This window comes from Chionomys nivalis, chromosome 2 (assembly GCF_950005125.1).
Source record: "Chionomys nivalis chromosome 2, mChiNiv1.1, whole genome shotgun sequence".
Lineage (NCBI taxonomy): Eukaryota > Metazoa > Chordata > Mammalia > Rodentia > Cricetidae > Chionomys > Chionomys nivalis.
Window position 1 is genome coordinate 108,773,422 of NC_080087.1, and position 16,274 is coordinate 108,789,695.

The following is a 16,274-nucleotide window of genomic DNA, read 5'->3' on the forward strand; positions in this document are numbered from 1 at the left end:
TGAGCTTTTGGCAATCCTTGTACCTCCAGCTCTATGTTTAATGATGGTCCCTGTAGTAACAGCTGAGTGGTTAATCTGGAAATTTAAGTATGACTTTGGAGATATAGAGAAGTTGGTAAAGTAGGTAGGAGAAAGAGGGAGAGTATATGAAGTTTTTGGCACAGGATGGTTGAGTATGGTGATGAAACTTATTTTTCTGGAACTGGAGAAAGAGTGGCTGATCTTGGTGTCCTCTGGAACTGAAGGGAACAGGGCCCTGTTTGAATTACCGTATCTGAGGGGGTATCTTGAACTGGAAGAGTAAAAGGTTTACGGTGAGACAGGTGGATCCAATGAGAGTCCCTCAAGCTTGGCAGCTGTGGGAGTTATAAGAATTACTTTAAAGGGGCCCTGCCATTTAGGGTAAAGGGTGAGGGGCGTTGGTCTGGGGGAGAGAATAATACCTGATCTCCTATTTTAATCAGCGGTGGGCATGAATTGGCACATGGTTGAGATAATGAGTAGTTGGTAAAATCCCATAATAGGGAGCGAAGATAGGATAACAGCAGAGTAAGCAGGTGATCAATAAGGGGAGAGGTTTTAGGGGAGAGGCCAGAGGTTAAAATTGGCCACACATACATGAGTTCAAAGGGCAAGATGGAGGGTTTTTTTTGGGGGGGGAGCCCTAAGCCTAAGAACGACCAGAGGCAAAAGTTTTACCCAGTCAAGGTGAAGCTCCTGTGACGTCTTAAAAAGAACATTTTTTTAAGGAACAGTTAGTTTGTTCTACCCTTCCTGAAGACTAAAGATGGTATCGCCTCTGCCCCCAGGGGGTATGTTGCATTTGTTTGGTGAACCTCGTCTGCATGTAGTCTGGCTTGCTCCCAAACTCGCCTGCGCTCTTCAGGAAGTAGGTTATTAAGTAGGGTCATATAGATATCATGAGAGGTGAGATTATAAGACTGGGACTTAGAGCTTAGACAGTAAAAGGCTTAGATATAAGGAAACTCCTTCTGTTTGCCTGTGCAGGGACAGTAGTTAGAAAGCTCCCATAGAATATCGGGATCAAAGGTACCACTTTAAATTGTAATCTAAATTGTAAGGAGGTCATTTTTTGAACAAAGATGGACAAGAATGGGAATTTGTAAGTAGAGCATTAAGGCCTGGGGTTTTAGGGCCTCTAAAAGGCATCCCAGCAGGGAGGCTGGATTGATGATCTTAGATGGCTTGCTACCCATAGCTGAAACCATGAAAACAGCGATACCACAAGGCTTATAGGAGGACATCTTCCTATATAGGTGGGCTTTGAAATGGCGGAGAACACTGCAGGGCTTGTAGGAGAGCATCCTCTACCTACAGGAGGGGTGTTAAATCCTGACTGGCTCCAGTCAGGCCATCTTGGAAGCCAGAGAGGCCATGTTGGGGACCACTGACCAGTGGTTCAAAAAAAAAAAGAAAAGAAAAGAAAAAGTTTTTTTAAAAAAGGAGAAAGAAAAATCTGAGGAACCCTGGGACCCCAGTCGCAGGAGGACTGACCTCGGGTCGTCCAAACACGGTTTTAGCCAAGGGAAGCAATACAGAGCTGAATGTCAGTGAAAGGCTCAACCATAGTCATCAAGGCCATGGTTGGGGGCTGTCCCCCCATTTCTAGGAACACCAGAAGATTGCCAGGAGCTCAACTGTCAATTCATTCAGTTCAGAGAAACTGTTAAGCTGACCAGAATGGGGGAAACTCACCAATTGAAGCCTGTGGTATGCATAAAAATTGCACTCAGGCAGATGGAACACATGGTTGTTATGGAAAAAAATACCCAGTTCTGGATCCCAACTCCTGAAAGAGACTCGGGGTGGGAGAGCCTCCCGAGTTTCACTGCACCAATGAAATTACCTGTCGCAAGTGAGAAGGAAACATGGAACATGCAACAAATCCTCTTAGGAGGGGGCATGTACAGGCCTAGGGGAGTCAGTGGGGGGGGGGAATGGTGCGTCCAGCTTTTAAAAGCTGCCTAGCACATGGCGCAGGGGGTTGAGTGACTGCATCATACACAGATGACAGGACTCATGCTTGCATGCAAGGACTTAGCTGAGTCATATGTGGATGATACAACCATGCATGTGTAGGGGTCATGCTGGGGCTCTTTAATATCCCCGGGGCCATTTGGTACTTCTGCCTAAGGGTTTATCCACACTTGCATGGCCCTAGAACCCAGAAAAGTGTCAGCCTTATTGTGGCTGAAATTGTAACATTCAGTGTGGTATGAATATAGCTACTCAAGATTCTTAGGAATGTCTCGGTTTCCTTTTGCTGGCTGAAATAAGCTTTAAAATTAACTTTTTATGGTTGTTATACTTGTTGTCATGATGCTGTTTGAAAAATTAGCATGTTATTCTTAAGTTTTGAGCCCAGAGTTATATCTCCTTTCCATTTATGGTATTGATATCACATACTGTTTAGTTCTTTTTCATTGGTCTTGGTAGACATTTACCAAGCTTTTAAACTTTTTAAGAAAACAGCTTTTTCCTGATTCTCATCACTTCCATTCTGTTTACTGTCAGATGAGAGTTTGTCATCCTTATTTTTAGAGTTTTTTCATTTGTATGTAATGTAGTAATTGATAGAGTTGTCCTTGAATCTTCTAAATCACTATTTTATCTATTTTTCTTCTATCTTGTTTTTTCCATCCTTGCTTTCCTTTGTAGTAAGCAAGTAATTTTAGTCTACTATTTTAATTCTTTACCTAATTTTTAGTGACTGATGTTTATATTGCATTATACATTTTTATTACTAATTATCAGTGAGCAATCTGTATCTGTTCAGTATAAGATCCTAATAATACAGTCCCACCTTTTTCTGTTGCTACCATCTTATGTCTCGCCACTGCGTGTGATGTCAGTTCTGCTACATAAACTGATTTTACTTTTTTAAAAAAAAATATGTATTTATTTATTATGTATACAATATTCTGTCTGTGTGTATGCCTGCAGGCCAGAAGAGGGCACCAGACCCCTCTACAGATGGTTGTGAGCCACCATGTGGTTGCTGGGAATTGAACCCAGGACCTTTGGAAGAGCAGGCAATGCCCTTAACCTCTGAGCCATCTCTCCAGCCCCCCTGATTTTACTTTTAATATTTAGGTGACTTTTAAAAAAATTAGGGGGAAAGTTGTTTTATATAGTCATATTGTTCAATGTTTTTTTCTGTTTGTCCAGGTTTATTTTTAATATTCTACTGTCGGGGGCCAGCATCAACAAAAATACCTTTCTACAGAGTGGAGGGAATTTAGAAATATAGCAAAGAATATGAAGATGCAAATGAAAATAATAAAAACACAGAAACATATAGGATAGTATTGGGAGGGAATTTTCCAGTGAGTACTGGAAATTTGCCCGCATTTAATTTCCAACTGGTTAATATACCCTTGACCCCAAATGGTAGGAGTAAAACAAAAGACTGCATTAACATACAAATTGAAAGCTACATTCATAGCTCATGCCCTAGATCAAACACTCTGTAGACAAATACTCCCTGGGTAGAATCCCAAGTTATTTCCATAAAGGGGACTAGAAATTAGTTGGATCTTTAGACTTTTGTTTTAGGTAGGAACCAAATACTTCCTTATTTCAGGAGCACAAGGTCTGGCAGCTAGCCTGTTGACAGTAGCCTTGAGAGAACAAAACTCTCTGTTTTACAAATAGGTGGGACCTTTGTCCAAGTTAAAGCACAATAACTTTGAATGAATAAGAAAAAAGTCCATCTCTGTCTTTTGACTTCTTTGGCAGAAAACTTAAACATTTTAAATGTCATATGCAGCAGATCTCCAAGAGATCGAAGGACCACAATTTGTTAAGTACATCAGGAGTACACAAACTTAGTTCCTAGTTACTTGCTTCAGACTCAAGCCCAAAATCGCATAGAAACTAGATGAAGCTTATTTCCAGAATTAGTTATACCATTAATATCACAACAGAAAGTTTAAGAATATCTAATAATCTTACAACTATTGCGATAATATTTATATCTTAAGAAAAGTATTAAAGAGTCAAAATAAAACCAAAGAAAAAGGGAAGGAACCAGCAGAGGACCAAACTAGACCCTCTGAATGTGGGTGACAGTTGTATGGCTGGGGCAGACTGCGGGGCCACTGATGGTGGGGCCAGCTTGTACTGGCTTTTTGGAACCCATCCTCTTTGGATGGATACCTTGCTCAGCCTAGATATACTAGGGAGCGCCTTGGTCCTTCCTCAAAGCAATGTGCCTTACCATCTCTGAGGAGTGAGTAGATAGGGGTTGGGATGAGGGGAAAGGTGGAGGGAACAGGAGAAGGGGAGGGAGTGGGAACTGGGATTGGTATGTACAATGAGAAAGGATAGATTTTTTTTTTAATAATAAATAAAAAAAGACCAAAGAAAAGTTTTGAAGAGTCAAAAAAAAAACAAGGGTTTGTGAGATTAGTGGCAATAGAATAGACCCATAATATGCTGTATTTATCTCAATTATTCTGATATCAATAAAAACTCGGGAGTCAGATATTATGGGGGGAACATAATAGATTCAAAAAATCAGTGGAAGAATGATCAGCTAACCCTAACTTCCCATACTTCACAGATTGAAAAGGCCATGAATCTCTCTGAGCCCCTCCCTATATCTTCCTGTGAGCCCCTATCTGGGTCCCCTAAAACCTCTATGGCAGATTCTGGTCAGCTAATTGCTGATTCTGCCCTGTAGGCACAGTTTCCCTGTGCTGGCAGCCACTCTCAAATAACCACTCAAAGTCTTCGTTGTAAATGCTCTGCCTATAGCTCCTGGTTAACCCATATTTCTTATCTATCTTTGTCACGTGGTTCAGTGCCTTTTCTCAGTACAGCATGCCCATCTTGCTTCTCTGTCTCTGCTGGCAACTCCTCTGACTCTGTTCTTCTCATCATTTTTAATTTAGCTCTCCTGCCTAACTTTACACTATTCAGCTATTGACCAGTCAGCTTCTTTATTAAACCAATCATAGTGACATGTATCCACACAGTATAAAGGAATATTCCACAACCTTCTGATTCAAGGTAAATTTTATTGGCAGTATCAGTGAGAAAAAATATCCTACAAGAATGTTTTCTATTTTTCCTTCAGTTAGTCCCAATTTCCATTTTTATTGCATGTATTTTTTACCATCTGTGTTTCCCACTGTCTTTACGATCTCTTGCTTCTTTCTCATGATCACTATTAATACACATATAAATACATGCCTATTAATATACAGATATCTGTAGATATATATGTTTAAACCTAGATTCCACATATGAGAGGAAGCATTTGTTACCTGTCTTCTAAGACAAAGCTTACTTAATGTAATGATTTCAATTTATATTCATTTCCTACAGAAGTCGTGACTCCATTTTTTCCTTATGGCTAAATAAAATTTTATTGTATACACGTGCCACATTTTCTGTTCATCTCTTGACAAACATATACTTTGGTTCCCTTGGCTATTGTGAATGACACAAGAATAAACATGAATGGACAAGTAACTGTGGTGTGATAGAGTCCTTCTAGTATATGCTCAGAGTTGGCACAGCTGAGTCATACAGAAATTCTGTTTGATTTTTTTTTTGAGTAATATCCATACTTATTTCCATAGTGGCTGAAAATGGTTACTTACATCTCTTCCCCAGGATCCTCTCCAGCATTTGTTGTCATTTGTTTTCTTGATGATAGCCATTCTGACTGGGCTGGGATGGAATTGAAGGGTTTTCATTGGCATTTCCTTGTTGACTAGGATGTTGTTTACTTTTTAAGCTTTTATTGGTTATTTGTGCTTTTTTTCTAGTGAGAACTTACTGTTCATTTCATTAGATCATGTATTGATTAGGTGATTTGATGTTTGTTTTTTGCTATTCTTGCTGTATGTCCAATATTAATCTGCTACCTAATGTGTAGTTGACAATGATTTTTTTCCTCTAGACTTTTTCACTTTGATTGTTGCTCCTTTGTTTTGTGGAAGCTTTTTAACTGAAAACATTTCAACATACAGGTGTGAGCAAGAGTCTTCTGAGAACTCCAAGAACACAGAAATCAATCCTAAGAATTGGCAAATGTGAATCTGTAGAATTAGATGGCTTCTAAATAGTTTAGAAATGCTTGTTCTTCCCAATCTCCTTCATTCAAGCACTTCTTAAAACAGTGCTGTTTTATTCAAGTGCTTTCCACATTGTGGCTTGTCACCCTTCTCCCTCAACAGAATTGTTAACATATGTGAAAGAGTGCTCAGATTTTGTCATACCCAGATGAGTGTTCTCCCTCACAGGGCTAGCAAAAAAGAAAGGTAAAGTTAAAAACATCTAAACACACATACACATAGAGTTGTCTCATCTAATTAAAAGCTTTTTTATTAAAAATTTATTTAATAAAACTAATTTTTGTTTTGTATGTTCTAAATAGTTCTTACAGCTCCATCCTCAGATGTTTCTGCTCAGCACAGATGAAAGTACAGTCAGTCTCCTGAGGAACCATTTTACCCAGGCCCCATCTGATCTCCAAAAGAGCCATGAGCAGATTCCACAAACACTTGCTTCAAAACCTCCAGGGTTAAGCGATAACACCAGCTGCCCCCATTGGTTTGATATCAATGATTCCAAAGTCCAGCCAATCAGAGAGAAAGCTATCACACAGCAGTTCCAGGGTAAAGAAAGTGCCTACATGCTGTTTTATCGGAAATCCAAGCTGCAGAGGCCCTCTGAAGGTACGGGAGAGGAGTGTTCTGATTTGTCTTGTTAGTAAATCCAGCAGATAAGCTTTCAGTGCTCTCTGAAGTTGTGCCTTTTGAAGAGATGGTTTTGTCTAGGTATCTTTATATATTTTAAAACTAATACCTAAGAAGTCTGTTGTGTCAAATGAAAATCTCTCAGCTTATCATTTAAGTTTTCCTTATGTCTTTATTTAAGCAGAAAAATCATATTTTATTTTTTTAGTTTGTCATTTTGTGAGAAAATGTCTTAGATTTCTCCCCCCACTAATAGTTAGATTTTTCAAAACTGAATTTTCTTGGATATTGTTATTGTGATATGTCCAACTTGAGTGCAGTTGCCCAGTTTTTATTCTTGACTCTGTCATTCAGCCACGTGTTGCCTTTGAACAGTAAGTGGTCTTGTTTTCTTACTTTCCTTTTTATAGTCCTGTCTGTTCTCGTTCCCCAAAGTATTATGTTATTGAGCAGTTGAAATATATTTGAAACTCTCCGTTAAACCTTCTGAGAGAGCTACTACCTTGTAGTTTAGCCATCCCCACCTCATCATAATAAAGAGTATGTATAGTAGAAACTGTCACCATGAGTAAATCAGTAAGATGGTCTAATCCCTACAGAGTTCTCTCAGAAGTTAAAAGCTTCTGAATGTGGTGGTTTACACCTTTAATTCCAGGACTTGGGAGGCAGAAGCAGGCAGATCTCTCTGTGAGTTTAAGGCTAGCATGATTTCATAGCAAACTTCTGGCCAGCCAGCGTTATTTAGTAAGACCCTATTTCACAAAAAAACAAAACAAAACAAAAGAGAGAGAGAGCGAGAGAGAGAGAGAGAGGAAGGAAGGAAGGAAAGAAGAGCTTCTTAGATTGGCAGAGCTATGATTACCAGTAAGGTGATGTTCTTAGAAAATGGGGATAATGATCCTTTTTATAAAGAGTAAAACAATAAAACAGTTATTAATTTGCATGAGAATTTTTAAAAATTAACTTTCTAGATCTTGAATATACATGACAACTGCTAGCCAGAAAGGCTTTGTCTTTGATAGAAGGAAAAAGAGATCCCAACCTAGTGACATATTCCTGTGATCCCAGTTACTCAGAAAGTGAGGCAAGAGGATTACAATTCAATGTCTGACTGGTCAGTCTAGTAACTGCAGCCTAGTGGGCTGCAGATCAAAGTGGAACAAGAGAAAGGTGTAGTAGATGAATACTTAATATTTTGAGGTATTTGTTGCCATTGTTATCTTTATAATCATGACTAGTTAGAAATCACCTTATCTGTCTTAATTATTGCTATGAAGAGGTACCATGACCACAGCAACTCTCATAAAGAAAAACATTTATTTGGAACTGGCTTACAGTTCAGAGATTTAGTACATTATTATCGTGTTGGATAGCATGGTATCATGGAGGCAGACATGGTGTTGGAGAGTAAGAGTTCTGCATCTTGATAGGCAGGCAACAGGAAGAGAAAGTGACACTGGGCCTGGCTTGAGCATTTGAAACCTCAGAGTCCACCCCAGTGACAGACGTTTTCCAACAAAGCCACATACACACAGCCACATACACACAAGTTCACACCTTCTAATCTGCCATTCCCTGGTGACCAAGCATTCAAATCTATGAGTCTGTGGGAGCCATTCTTATTCATATCACTACAATATCTAACAGAAAAAGGTTAGGGACTGGAGAAATGGCTCTGTGGTTAAGCTCCCTGACTGTTCTTCCGAGGATCTGGTTTGAATCTCAGCACCCTCACATAATGACTCACTGTCTCCAGTTCCAGTTCCAGGGAATCTCACACCCTCTTCTGGCCTCCAAGGGCACCAGGCACATAGGTGTACAGAGACATACATGCAAGCCAAAAAAATCATGCACATTAAGTAAATATTTTTTTCAAAATAAAGAAAAATACTAGATAATTATGCTACTTCTTAAGTACGCTGCTGTCCATCACATATTTAAAAGGCTGTGGGAATATGAAGAGAAAAAACAAGCTACCACTTTGCTGACCACATCTCAGTTTTTATAAAATATTGGTATATGTGGGTGATGCCTTGGGGTGAAACTACAGGTAGTGCCCTAAAATACTTTGACACCGGTCATGGTGGCTCATACATATAATTCCAACACCTGGAAAGCTCAGGCAAGAAGATTGTAGTGAGTTCAAGATCAACCCAAGTTACATAGTTTCAGGCCAACCCAGGCTGTAGTAGGATGCTTTATCCAAAAAAAAAAAAAAATTTCTGGAATTTGTATATTCACCATATGTGTTCTTGGGTTCCCTGGAAGGCCAGAAGAGGTCATTGGATCCCCTAGAACTTGAGTTACAGAGGGTTGTTGGATACCATATGGGTATTGAAAACCAAACCTGGGTCTCTGGGAAGAGCAACCAGTTAAGAGCAGCTCTTAATTGCTGAGCTACCTCCATTCCTAATTTCTGAGTTTTTACAGTAACCAACTGATAAATTTATAAAGGGACAAAACTAGTGGATGTTCTTTAAACAACAACAATAACAAAAAATGCTCAAAGAGAGTTGAAACAATGAGATTATTACTCATGGTTTTTTGTTTTGTTTTGTTTTGTTTTATCGCTCATCCGACAAAACTAAGATTGAGAGATAAATCTGTTTTCGCTTAGCTGTCATTAGTCAATGATGGTGTTCCTGGATTCCAGCATAGTTATGTGTGTGCATGTCTGCCTGCATTCACACGTGCATGTATGTATGTACACCCATGTGCATACACGTATCTGAGAGCATCAGACCCCTGGAGTTGCAGGCAGTTGTAACTACCTGAAGTGATAAGAACCAAACCCCAGTCGTGTGCAAAAGTAGAAAGCACACCTAACTTCTGAGCCATCTCTTCAGCCCCTCATACTTGTTTGAGAGAATGTCTTTCAGTATATCCCAAGTTGGCCTCCAACTCAAGATGCTTGTGCCTCAGCTTTTCCAGTGCTGGGATTACAGGTGTGTATTACCACACCTGACCTCAGATTTTCGTCCTGCCTCTAGCAACCCAATTTTGGTTGTTTTTTTTTTTTTTTTGGTTTTTCGAGACAGGGTTTCTCTGTGGCTTTGGAAGCCTGTCCTGGAACTAACTCTTGTAGATCAGGCTGGTCTCGAACTCACAGAGATTCACCTGCCTCTGCCTCCCAAGTGCTGGGATTAAAGGCCCCAATTTTGTTTAGTCAAAACAAATTAATGGACAGTTTTGTTCACAGCTCGAGCCAATCCAAGATACAGGGTTCCGTGTCATTTGCTGAAGGAAATGGATGCAGCCAACATTCAACTGCAAATGAGAAGGTAGTTTGAATACATTTGGTATTTGGGTAGAGTTTCTGGAAAATACTAATCAGTTTGAGACATAAGCATTCAATATGGAAGTTTATCAAAATATGTGTACTTACCAACTAGTTATAGTAAAGATACTATTTATCCATGTGTAAAAGTGAGTAGTAATACACAGTAACCGTTGCTAAGAAAGGATCAGAGCCTAGGGAGTCTAGAGAAGTTTACAAGCATGCAGTTGAACTACAAGAATTGTATTCTAGCCTGACCAAATTATTCCCTCAGTTTTAAGTAGTTGTAAGAACTAACATATAGTGACAGAAGACTAGAGGTGGGTTGATTGCAAAAAGGCTTAGTGTCAGTCTGGGCTGGAATGGCTGGGCTGGAGTGGTGACTTAGTGGTTAAGAACACTGGCTGCTTTTCCAGAGAACCCTTGTTTAGTTCCCAACACCTACACTGTGCACAACTGTCTGTAACTCCTGTTCTACAGGATCTGTGCTTCTGGCTTCTGAAGATACTGCACATGCATGGCCCTGCGTGTTCGTGTGTGTGTGTATGTGCACATACACACACACACATATACACACACATGTATACAAAATACCCAAAATAAAGGTTTAAAATTATGTAGACAAAATACCCAAAATAAAGGTTTAAAATAATTGTAGGCTTGATTTGAGAACATGGCTAGCCTTGAACTCTGGAGACTGTTGTGCTGCTGTATTTGCTCTCCAGTGGTGTCAGCAGAGTGAAAAGATGTTTCTATAATCCCCTTGGGTGTGGAAGGGGGAGATAATGTAGCAAGCTGTGTTCAGAAATTTTATCATGGATTTGTAGCTGGAGTGAAAATAGCAGATCCAGTGAATGACAGACCGAGATCGATGGAACTCTCCATAAAAGCTAAAACATGTTAACATGTTTAGCATTGAAACATGTTAAATACAGAAAAAAAAAAACTGTGTCAGTGACCTAGGTTAGCAGTTGCAATTTAAGAAATAAAAACAAAACAGAAAAAACAAAAACTAAAGTCCTTAGTATGGCCATTGAAAAATTGAATGTTCCTGTTGACCAACTTAGAATGCATCTGAAGTACTGAGTCTGGTGACACCCTCCTTCCAGTCCAGCACTGATCATTCTGCCTAGGAGTACAAGTTTGGTGCCAGGCTTTGAGTCAATTGAGTGCAGGCAGAAAGGAACAGGAAATAGCCATTCACTCAGGATTTCAGCCTGGAAACAGACACTCGGAAGGACCTTCTAGCAGCTGTCAGCATCTTCTGAGAAAGACTTGGGAGCCTAGTGGAAGTTAGGAATCCCCCTGTGAACGTGTGTGTAGGCATTCAGCATTCTGTCCATGGGAGTGACAGCACTGGAGATGGCTAACAGTGTTTAGTCTCTATGAAAACAATTCATCTCTTAGAATTCATGATGCAGTTCCACTGAATGTGTGCTGTGTGTTGAAAAGCCAAAATGAATCATTTTGGCAGAAGAAAAAGATGTTACCACAGCAGAATGGAGAGCTTGCTTATATGGTAAGGCAAAAATTTTTCGTTTGAGGTAGAATATTACAAAAACATCATGTATGTATGTTATTTTATGTCTCTAAAGGGCAGAATGTGACTCTGCAAACAATAATTTTGAATTGCATCTCCATCTGGGTCCTCACTACCGTTTCTTCAATGGGGCTCTTCATCCTGCAATCTCTCAGACAGAAAGTGTGTGGGATTTAACCTTTGATAAAAGAAAAACTTTAGGAGATCTCCGTCAGTCAATATTTCAGGTAATTCTTATTTTTCTCTTAACAGAAACATTAAGGTCCATTTCGACAGACTGTTTCCATTTCATTTTATTAAGCGACAACTTTTCCAAAGCTCCATAGGAAAATCCTATATCTGTTAGTGCATAGCAGATAAACCAAAACTTCTCTGTGATTTTGCTGTTGTTGTTCTTTGTTCATTTGGTTGAGCAATAGGCTTGATTTGGTTTTAGATAGTATCTCACTATAAAGACCAGGCTGGACATGAAACCACAATCCTCCCGTATCAGCCCCCTAATTACTGGGATCACAGGTTTGGGCCACCATTGCTGGTATTTGTAAGTCTTCAGAAATGCTTTTTTGTGTATTTTTCAGCAGTTTTTGAGGTGACTAATTGAGCCTGATAGATGACAAAGTAAAGTTGTCTCTACTTTCAGGAAATAAATGAAAGAAAATTGCTTTTCAAAAGAAATAAGAGGAAATGTTGAGCCTAATACTTAAGAACCACTGAACAAATGAAGATAACTAGTTTTGTATTCTCTGGCGTTAGGTTGCTTGACTGCTAGTGCTCATATTTGTTGTTCTGGTGTGAACATGCTAGGCAAGCCCTAAGTACTAAGTAAGTAGATCCTTTTGTTAGATTTAGCTCGTGTTTCTGTGGTTTTGAGATGGTAATCACTATAGCCCATGATGGCCTCAGACTCACAGTAACCCTTCTGCTTCAGCCTTCTGAGTGTTGGATTTACAGGTGTGATTTACCACACAGGGATTTTCATCTAGTATTCATCTCCAGATCATTTTTTTTTTTTTCGAGACAGGGTTTCTCCGTAGCTTTTTGGTTCCTGTCCTGGAACTAGCTCTTGTAGACCAGGCTGGTCTCGAACTCACAGAGATCCGCCTGCCTCTGCCTCCCGAGTGCTGGGATTAAAGGCGTGTGCCACCACCGCCCGGCTTCTCCAGATCATTTTTTTGCCTGTGTTTCAGTCACAGGACAGTGGAGATGCTCCTCATTTGTACGTATGATAACTTTCCTAAACATTTCATTTGGCTCTTCATTCAGCCTCACCAGGGCAAGCCAGCTCCATTCTGGAAATAAAGAAATTATATCTTACAGTATCTAATGTGACATATGCACAGACATCTAGTCGGCATGGTAGGCTCGGACCTTCTTCTAGCTGGTGTCCTGTCCCTTACCCCCACTATCTTACCCCACACTACTGCCTGATCAAGGGATTTAGAAATGTAAATTCTTGCCAGGCTTAGTGGCATGTGTCTATAATCCCCATATTTTTAAGGTGCGAACAGGAAGATCAAGAGTTCAAGGTTGGCCTCAACTACACAAAAAGTTTGAGACTTTTTTTTTTTTAAATTGAGACTCTTATCTTAAAAAACAGGAAGAAAAAGAAGAAAATGTAAATTTAGGACAAGGGTCCCCAAAAAATAATTTAAATGAAATCTCTAAAAATTTGTATCTATCACCAAAATTATTAGCTTTTTCTTTTCACCTAGGAAAAGCAAACTGTTATCTTTCTTTCTGTCTTCAGGTGGTTTACATGTAGTGTATATGCTGCTTCAGTTGCAGGCCTCTTAGAATCCTGTATATGTCTGAACTGCAGTAAAGTTCATTTCTGAGTCACTTCTGGCAGATTAAAGCCCAGAGACTTGGGGCTCTGACTTGTCTCTTAAGTACTGTGCTCTATTTTCTCTGCTGTCTAGTATTTCAAGCACACATCTCTGCAAACTGTTACCTCAGATATAAGCTGCTGATGAGGGACCAGAAAATTGGCAATGTAAATGACTCTTATAAACATCTTCTAATACAACATGCCTTGGCTTTTTACAAGAAATATCTTACAATGTTATGAAGAAACCTAGAATAGAAATGTCGTTCTGATATTAATCCGGTGCAGTTCCTACAGTCCCTGGCTCAGATGTAGAAACTTAATAAACCTCTGGCCATCTAGTATTTAACAGATCCTATGCTTACGGCAGAGGGGAGGAAGAGGGCTGGGTTCAAACTCTGGTCCTCATGCAAGCTAGGCAAATACTGTACCACTGAGCTACACTCCAGCCCAAAATAAAAGCGACATTTTAAATTTAGAGTAGGGCCTTCCTTTCTAGCACCCTGGAGCATGCATGTGGGCTGGAGCCAGTGTTGCTTTTCTAAGCAAAACCATAACTCTTTGGGGCAGAAATTCCTAGGTTGGCTTGTTGAGCAGTTTGCTTTCTAAGAAAAGGAGTCCTTACACTGAATAAGATTGTCTAGATGGCTATTGGGGTTTTTCCTTTTGCATCTAAATTCTTTAGTCCATAATGGATGCAGTCAACATCTTTGGGTTTAAATAATTCTCAAATGCTATTTATTTATAGAATACTGGTGTTGGTCAGGGATGGAACTGTTCATTTGCTCTTCTTCCTGAGTCAGGATTTGCGCTACTCACATGTTGGAGCTCATTGTTTTCCCACTCTTAATATTCTTTAGCTATTGGAATTTTGGGAAGGAGACATGGTTCTTAGTGTTGCGAAGCGTGTGCCAGCCGGACTTCACGTGTACCATACCCTTGATGGTAAGATCAATAAGGAACACAACTCATTTTATGTGACGTCTTAGGGAAACTTACTTTGTTTGTCAGTCCTTCTCTGCCTCCTACATTTTTTTTAAATGCATTTATCTCTTTTTCTGTGTGTGTGTGTGTGTGTGTGTGTGTGTGTGCGAGAGAGAGAGACAGACAGACAGACAGACAGACAGACAGGAGACAGGAAATCAGAGGACAACTTTCAGGAATGGATTCTTTGCTTTCACCATGTGGGTCCCAGAATGGAACTCAGGTCATCAGACTGTCAGCAGTGTCTTCCCACTGAGCCATCTCAGCAGCCCTTGCATTTTTTGACTGCATAGATTAGGGTAATATTGTCAATTTACAAAAACAATCTGTCCATCCTCCCAATATGGAATTTTTTTATTATTTTTTTTTAAAAAAGAGAACAAACTATTTTCATTATACATTTCAATCTCAGTTCCCACACCCTCCCCTCCCATTCCCTCTACTTACCCCTGCCCCACCCCCACCCACTCCTCAGAGAGAGTAAGGCACATTGCTTTGGGGAAGGTCCAAGGCCCTCCCTACTATATCTAGGCTGAACAAGGTATCCATCCAAAGAGAACAGGTTCCCAAAAAGCCAGTACAAGCAGTAGAGATAGATAAATCCTGGTGCCACTGCCAGTGGTCCCTTAGTTTGCCCCAGCCATGCAACTGTCAAACACATTCAGAAGGACTAGTTTGGACCTATGCTTGTTCCTTCCTTGTCTGACTGGAGGTGAGCTCTCATTAGCTCAGTCAGGTAGACTGTTTCAGTGGGTGTCCCCATCGTGGTCTTGACCTCTTTTGCTCATATTCTCACTCCTCCCACTCTTCAACTGGACTTTGGGAGCTCAGTCTAGTGCTCCAGTGCAGGTCTCTGCCTCTGTTTCCGTCAGTTGCTGGATGAAGGTGCTATGGTGATATTTATCAGTCTGACCGCAAGGCCACCATCCTACCAAAACTTGAGAAAAATATTTTTATATAATTTATATATAACTATATAATATATGTATGATTATTTATTTATATATAATATATAACCACAAATGATTGAGAAAATGATTTAAAACCATTAAAATTTTATTTATGTGACTTTGTTTTGCCCACTCAGCTTCAGATTATGTAGCAGACAAAAGCAACTCGTAAGAGTTTAAAAGGCACTTATGTCTCTGAAATAACAACAAACGGTATGAGAACAGTAGTGCAGTAACATACATTTGGGACTTTACTTTGCCAAATATTGTGACAGCTGTCCCCTAGAGCAGATTGGTGGTGATCTGGTGCCATCTGGAGTCTTCTCCTGATCTCAGGTGACATGGGCCTGACTGTTGATCTCTATGTACCCTCCTGTCCTGCAGCTGTGCTCACAGAACCATATAATGGTCCAGATAAAAGCAATATAAAATACTAGAAATAATAAAATGAAACAATTACTGTTTTTATGGTTTTTCCTTAATTAGTGCCTTTTCAAATACACATTGGAAAGTTGCAGCTCTCTTTGATTTAGCTGCATTTGCAGTCATGGAGAATGAATTGACTCTCATCATTCTAGGAGATGAACTGACACTGGGTGAAGCTGAAATTGCTGATGGGGAAGATATCTTTGTATGGAATGGAGTAGAGGTAAGAAAAATGGCTGAAGAAATATTCATGATGATTTAGGGTGTTTGAAAATTTTGTTGAAAAGCTGGGGGTATAACCTCGTTGGTAGAGTGCTTGCCTAGCATACAGAAAGCCTTGGACCAAGCCCAGTCCCTAGCACTACGTAAAACCAAGTGTGATAGTCAGCACCCAGGAAGTAGAGGCAAGAAGATCAAAGTTCAAAGTTATCATTAGCTACATAGCAAGTTCAAAGCCATTCTGGGCAACATGAGACTATGTCTTATTCCAAACAAACAAAAAAAAAGTCATTATAATGAAATTTTATTCAGGTTGCAGTTA

General features: G+C 39.8%; 1 protein-coding gene across 3 annotated transcripts in view; it reads left to right on the forward strand.

The window, feature by feature from the left end:
- The window catches only part of Usp40 (ubiquitin specific peptidase 40), a 78,895-nt gene that overhangs the window by 29,853 nt on the left and 32,768 nt on the right, over positions 1-16,274 (forward strand). For 2 of the 3 annotated variants that reach the window (XR_009056681.1, XM_057762105.1), the window contains exons 11-15: positions 6,410-6,710; positions 9,931-10,012; positions 11,604-11,775; positions 14,234-14,318; positions 15,886-15,956. Coding sequence is in view for 2 of the 3 variants with exons in the window: in XM_057762105.1 (XP_057618088.1) it covers positions 6,410-6,710; positions 9,931-10,012; positions 11,604-11,775; positions 14,234-14,318; positions 15,886-15,956 (711 nt within the window). In the remaining variant the exon portion in view is untranslated. Of the gene's footprint in view, positions 1-6,409; positions 6,711-9,930; positions 10,013-11,424; positions 11,528-11,603; positions 11,776-14,233; positions 14,319-15,885; positions 15,957-16,274 lie in introns of those variants that run through there. The other variant, XM_057762106.1, reaches the window with a different exon arrangement.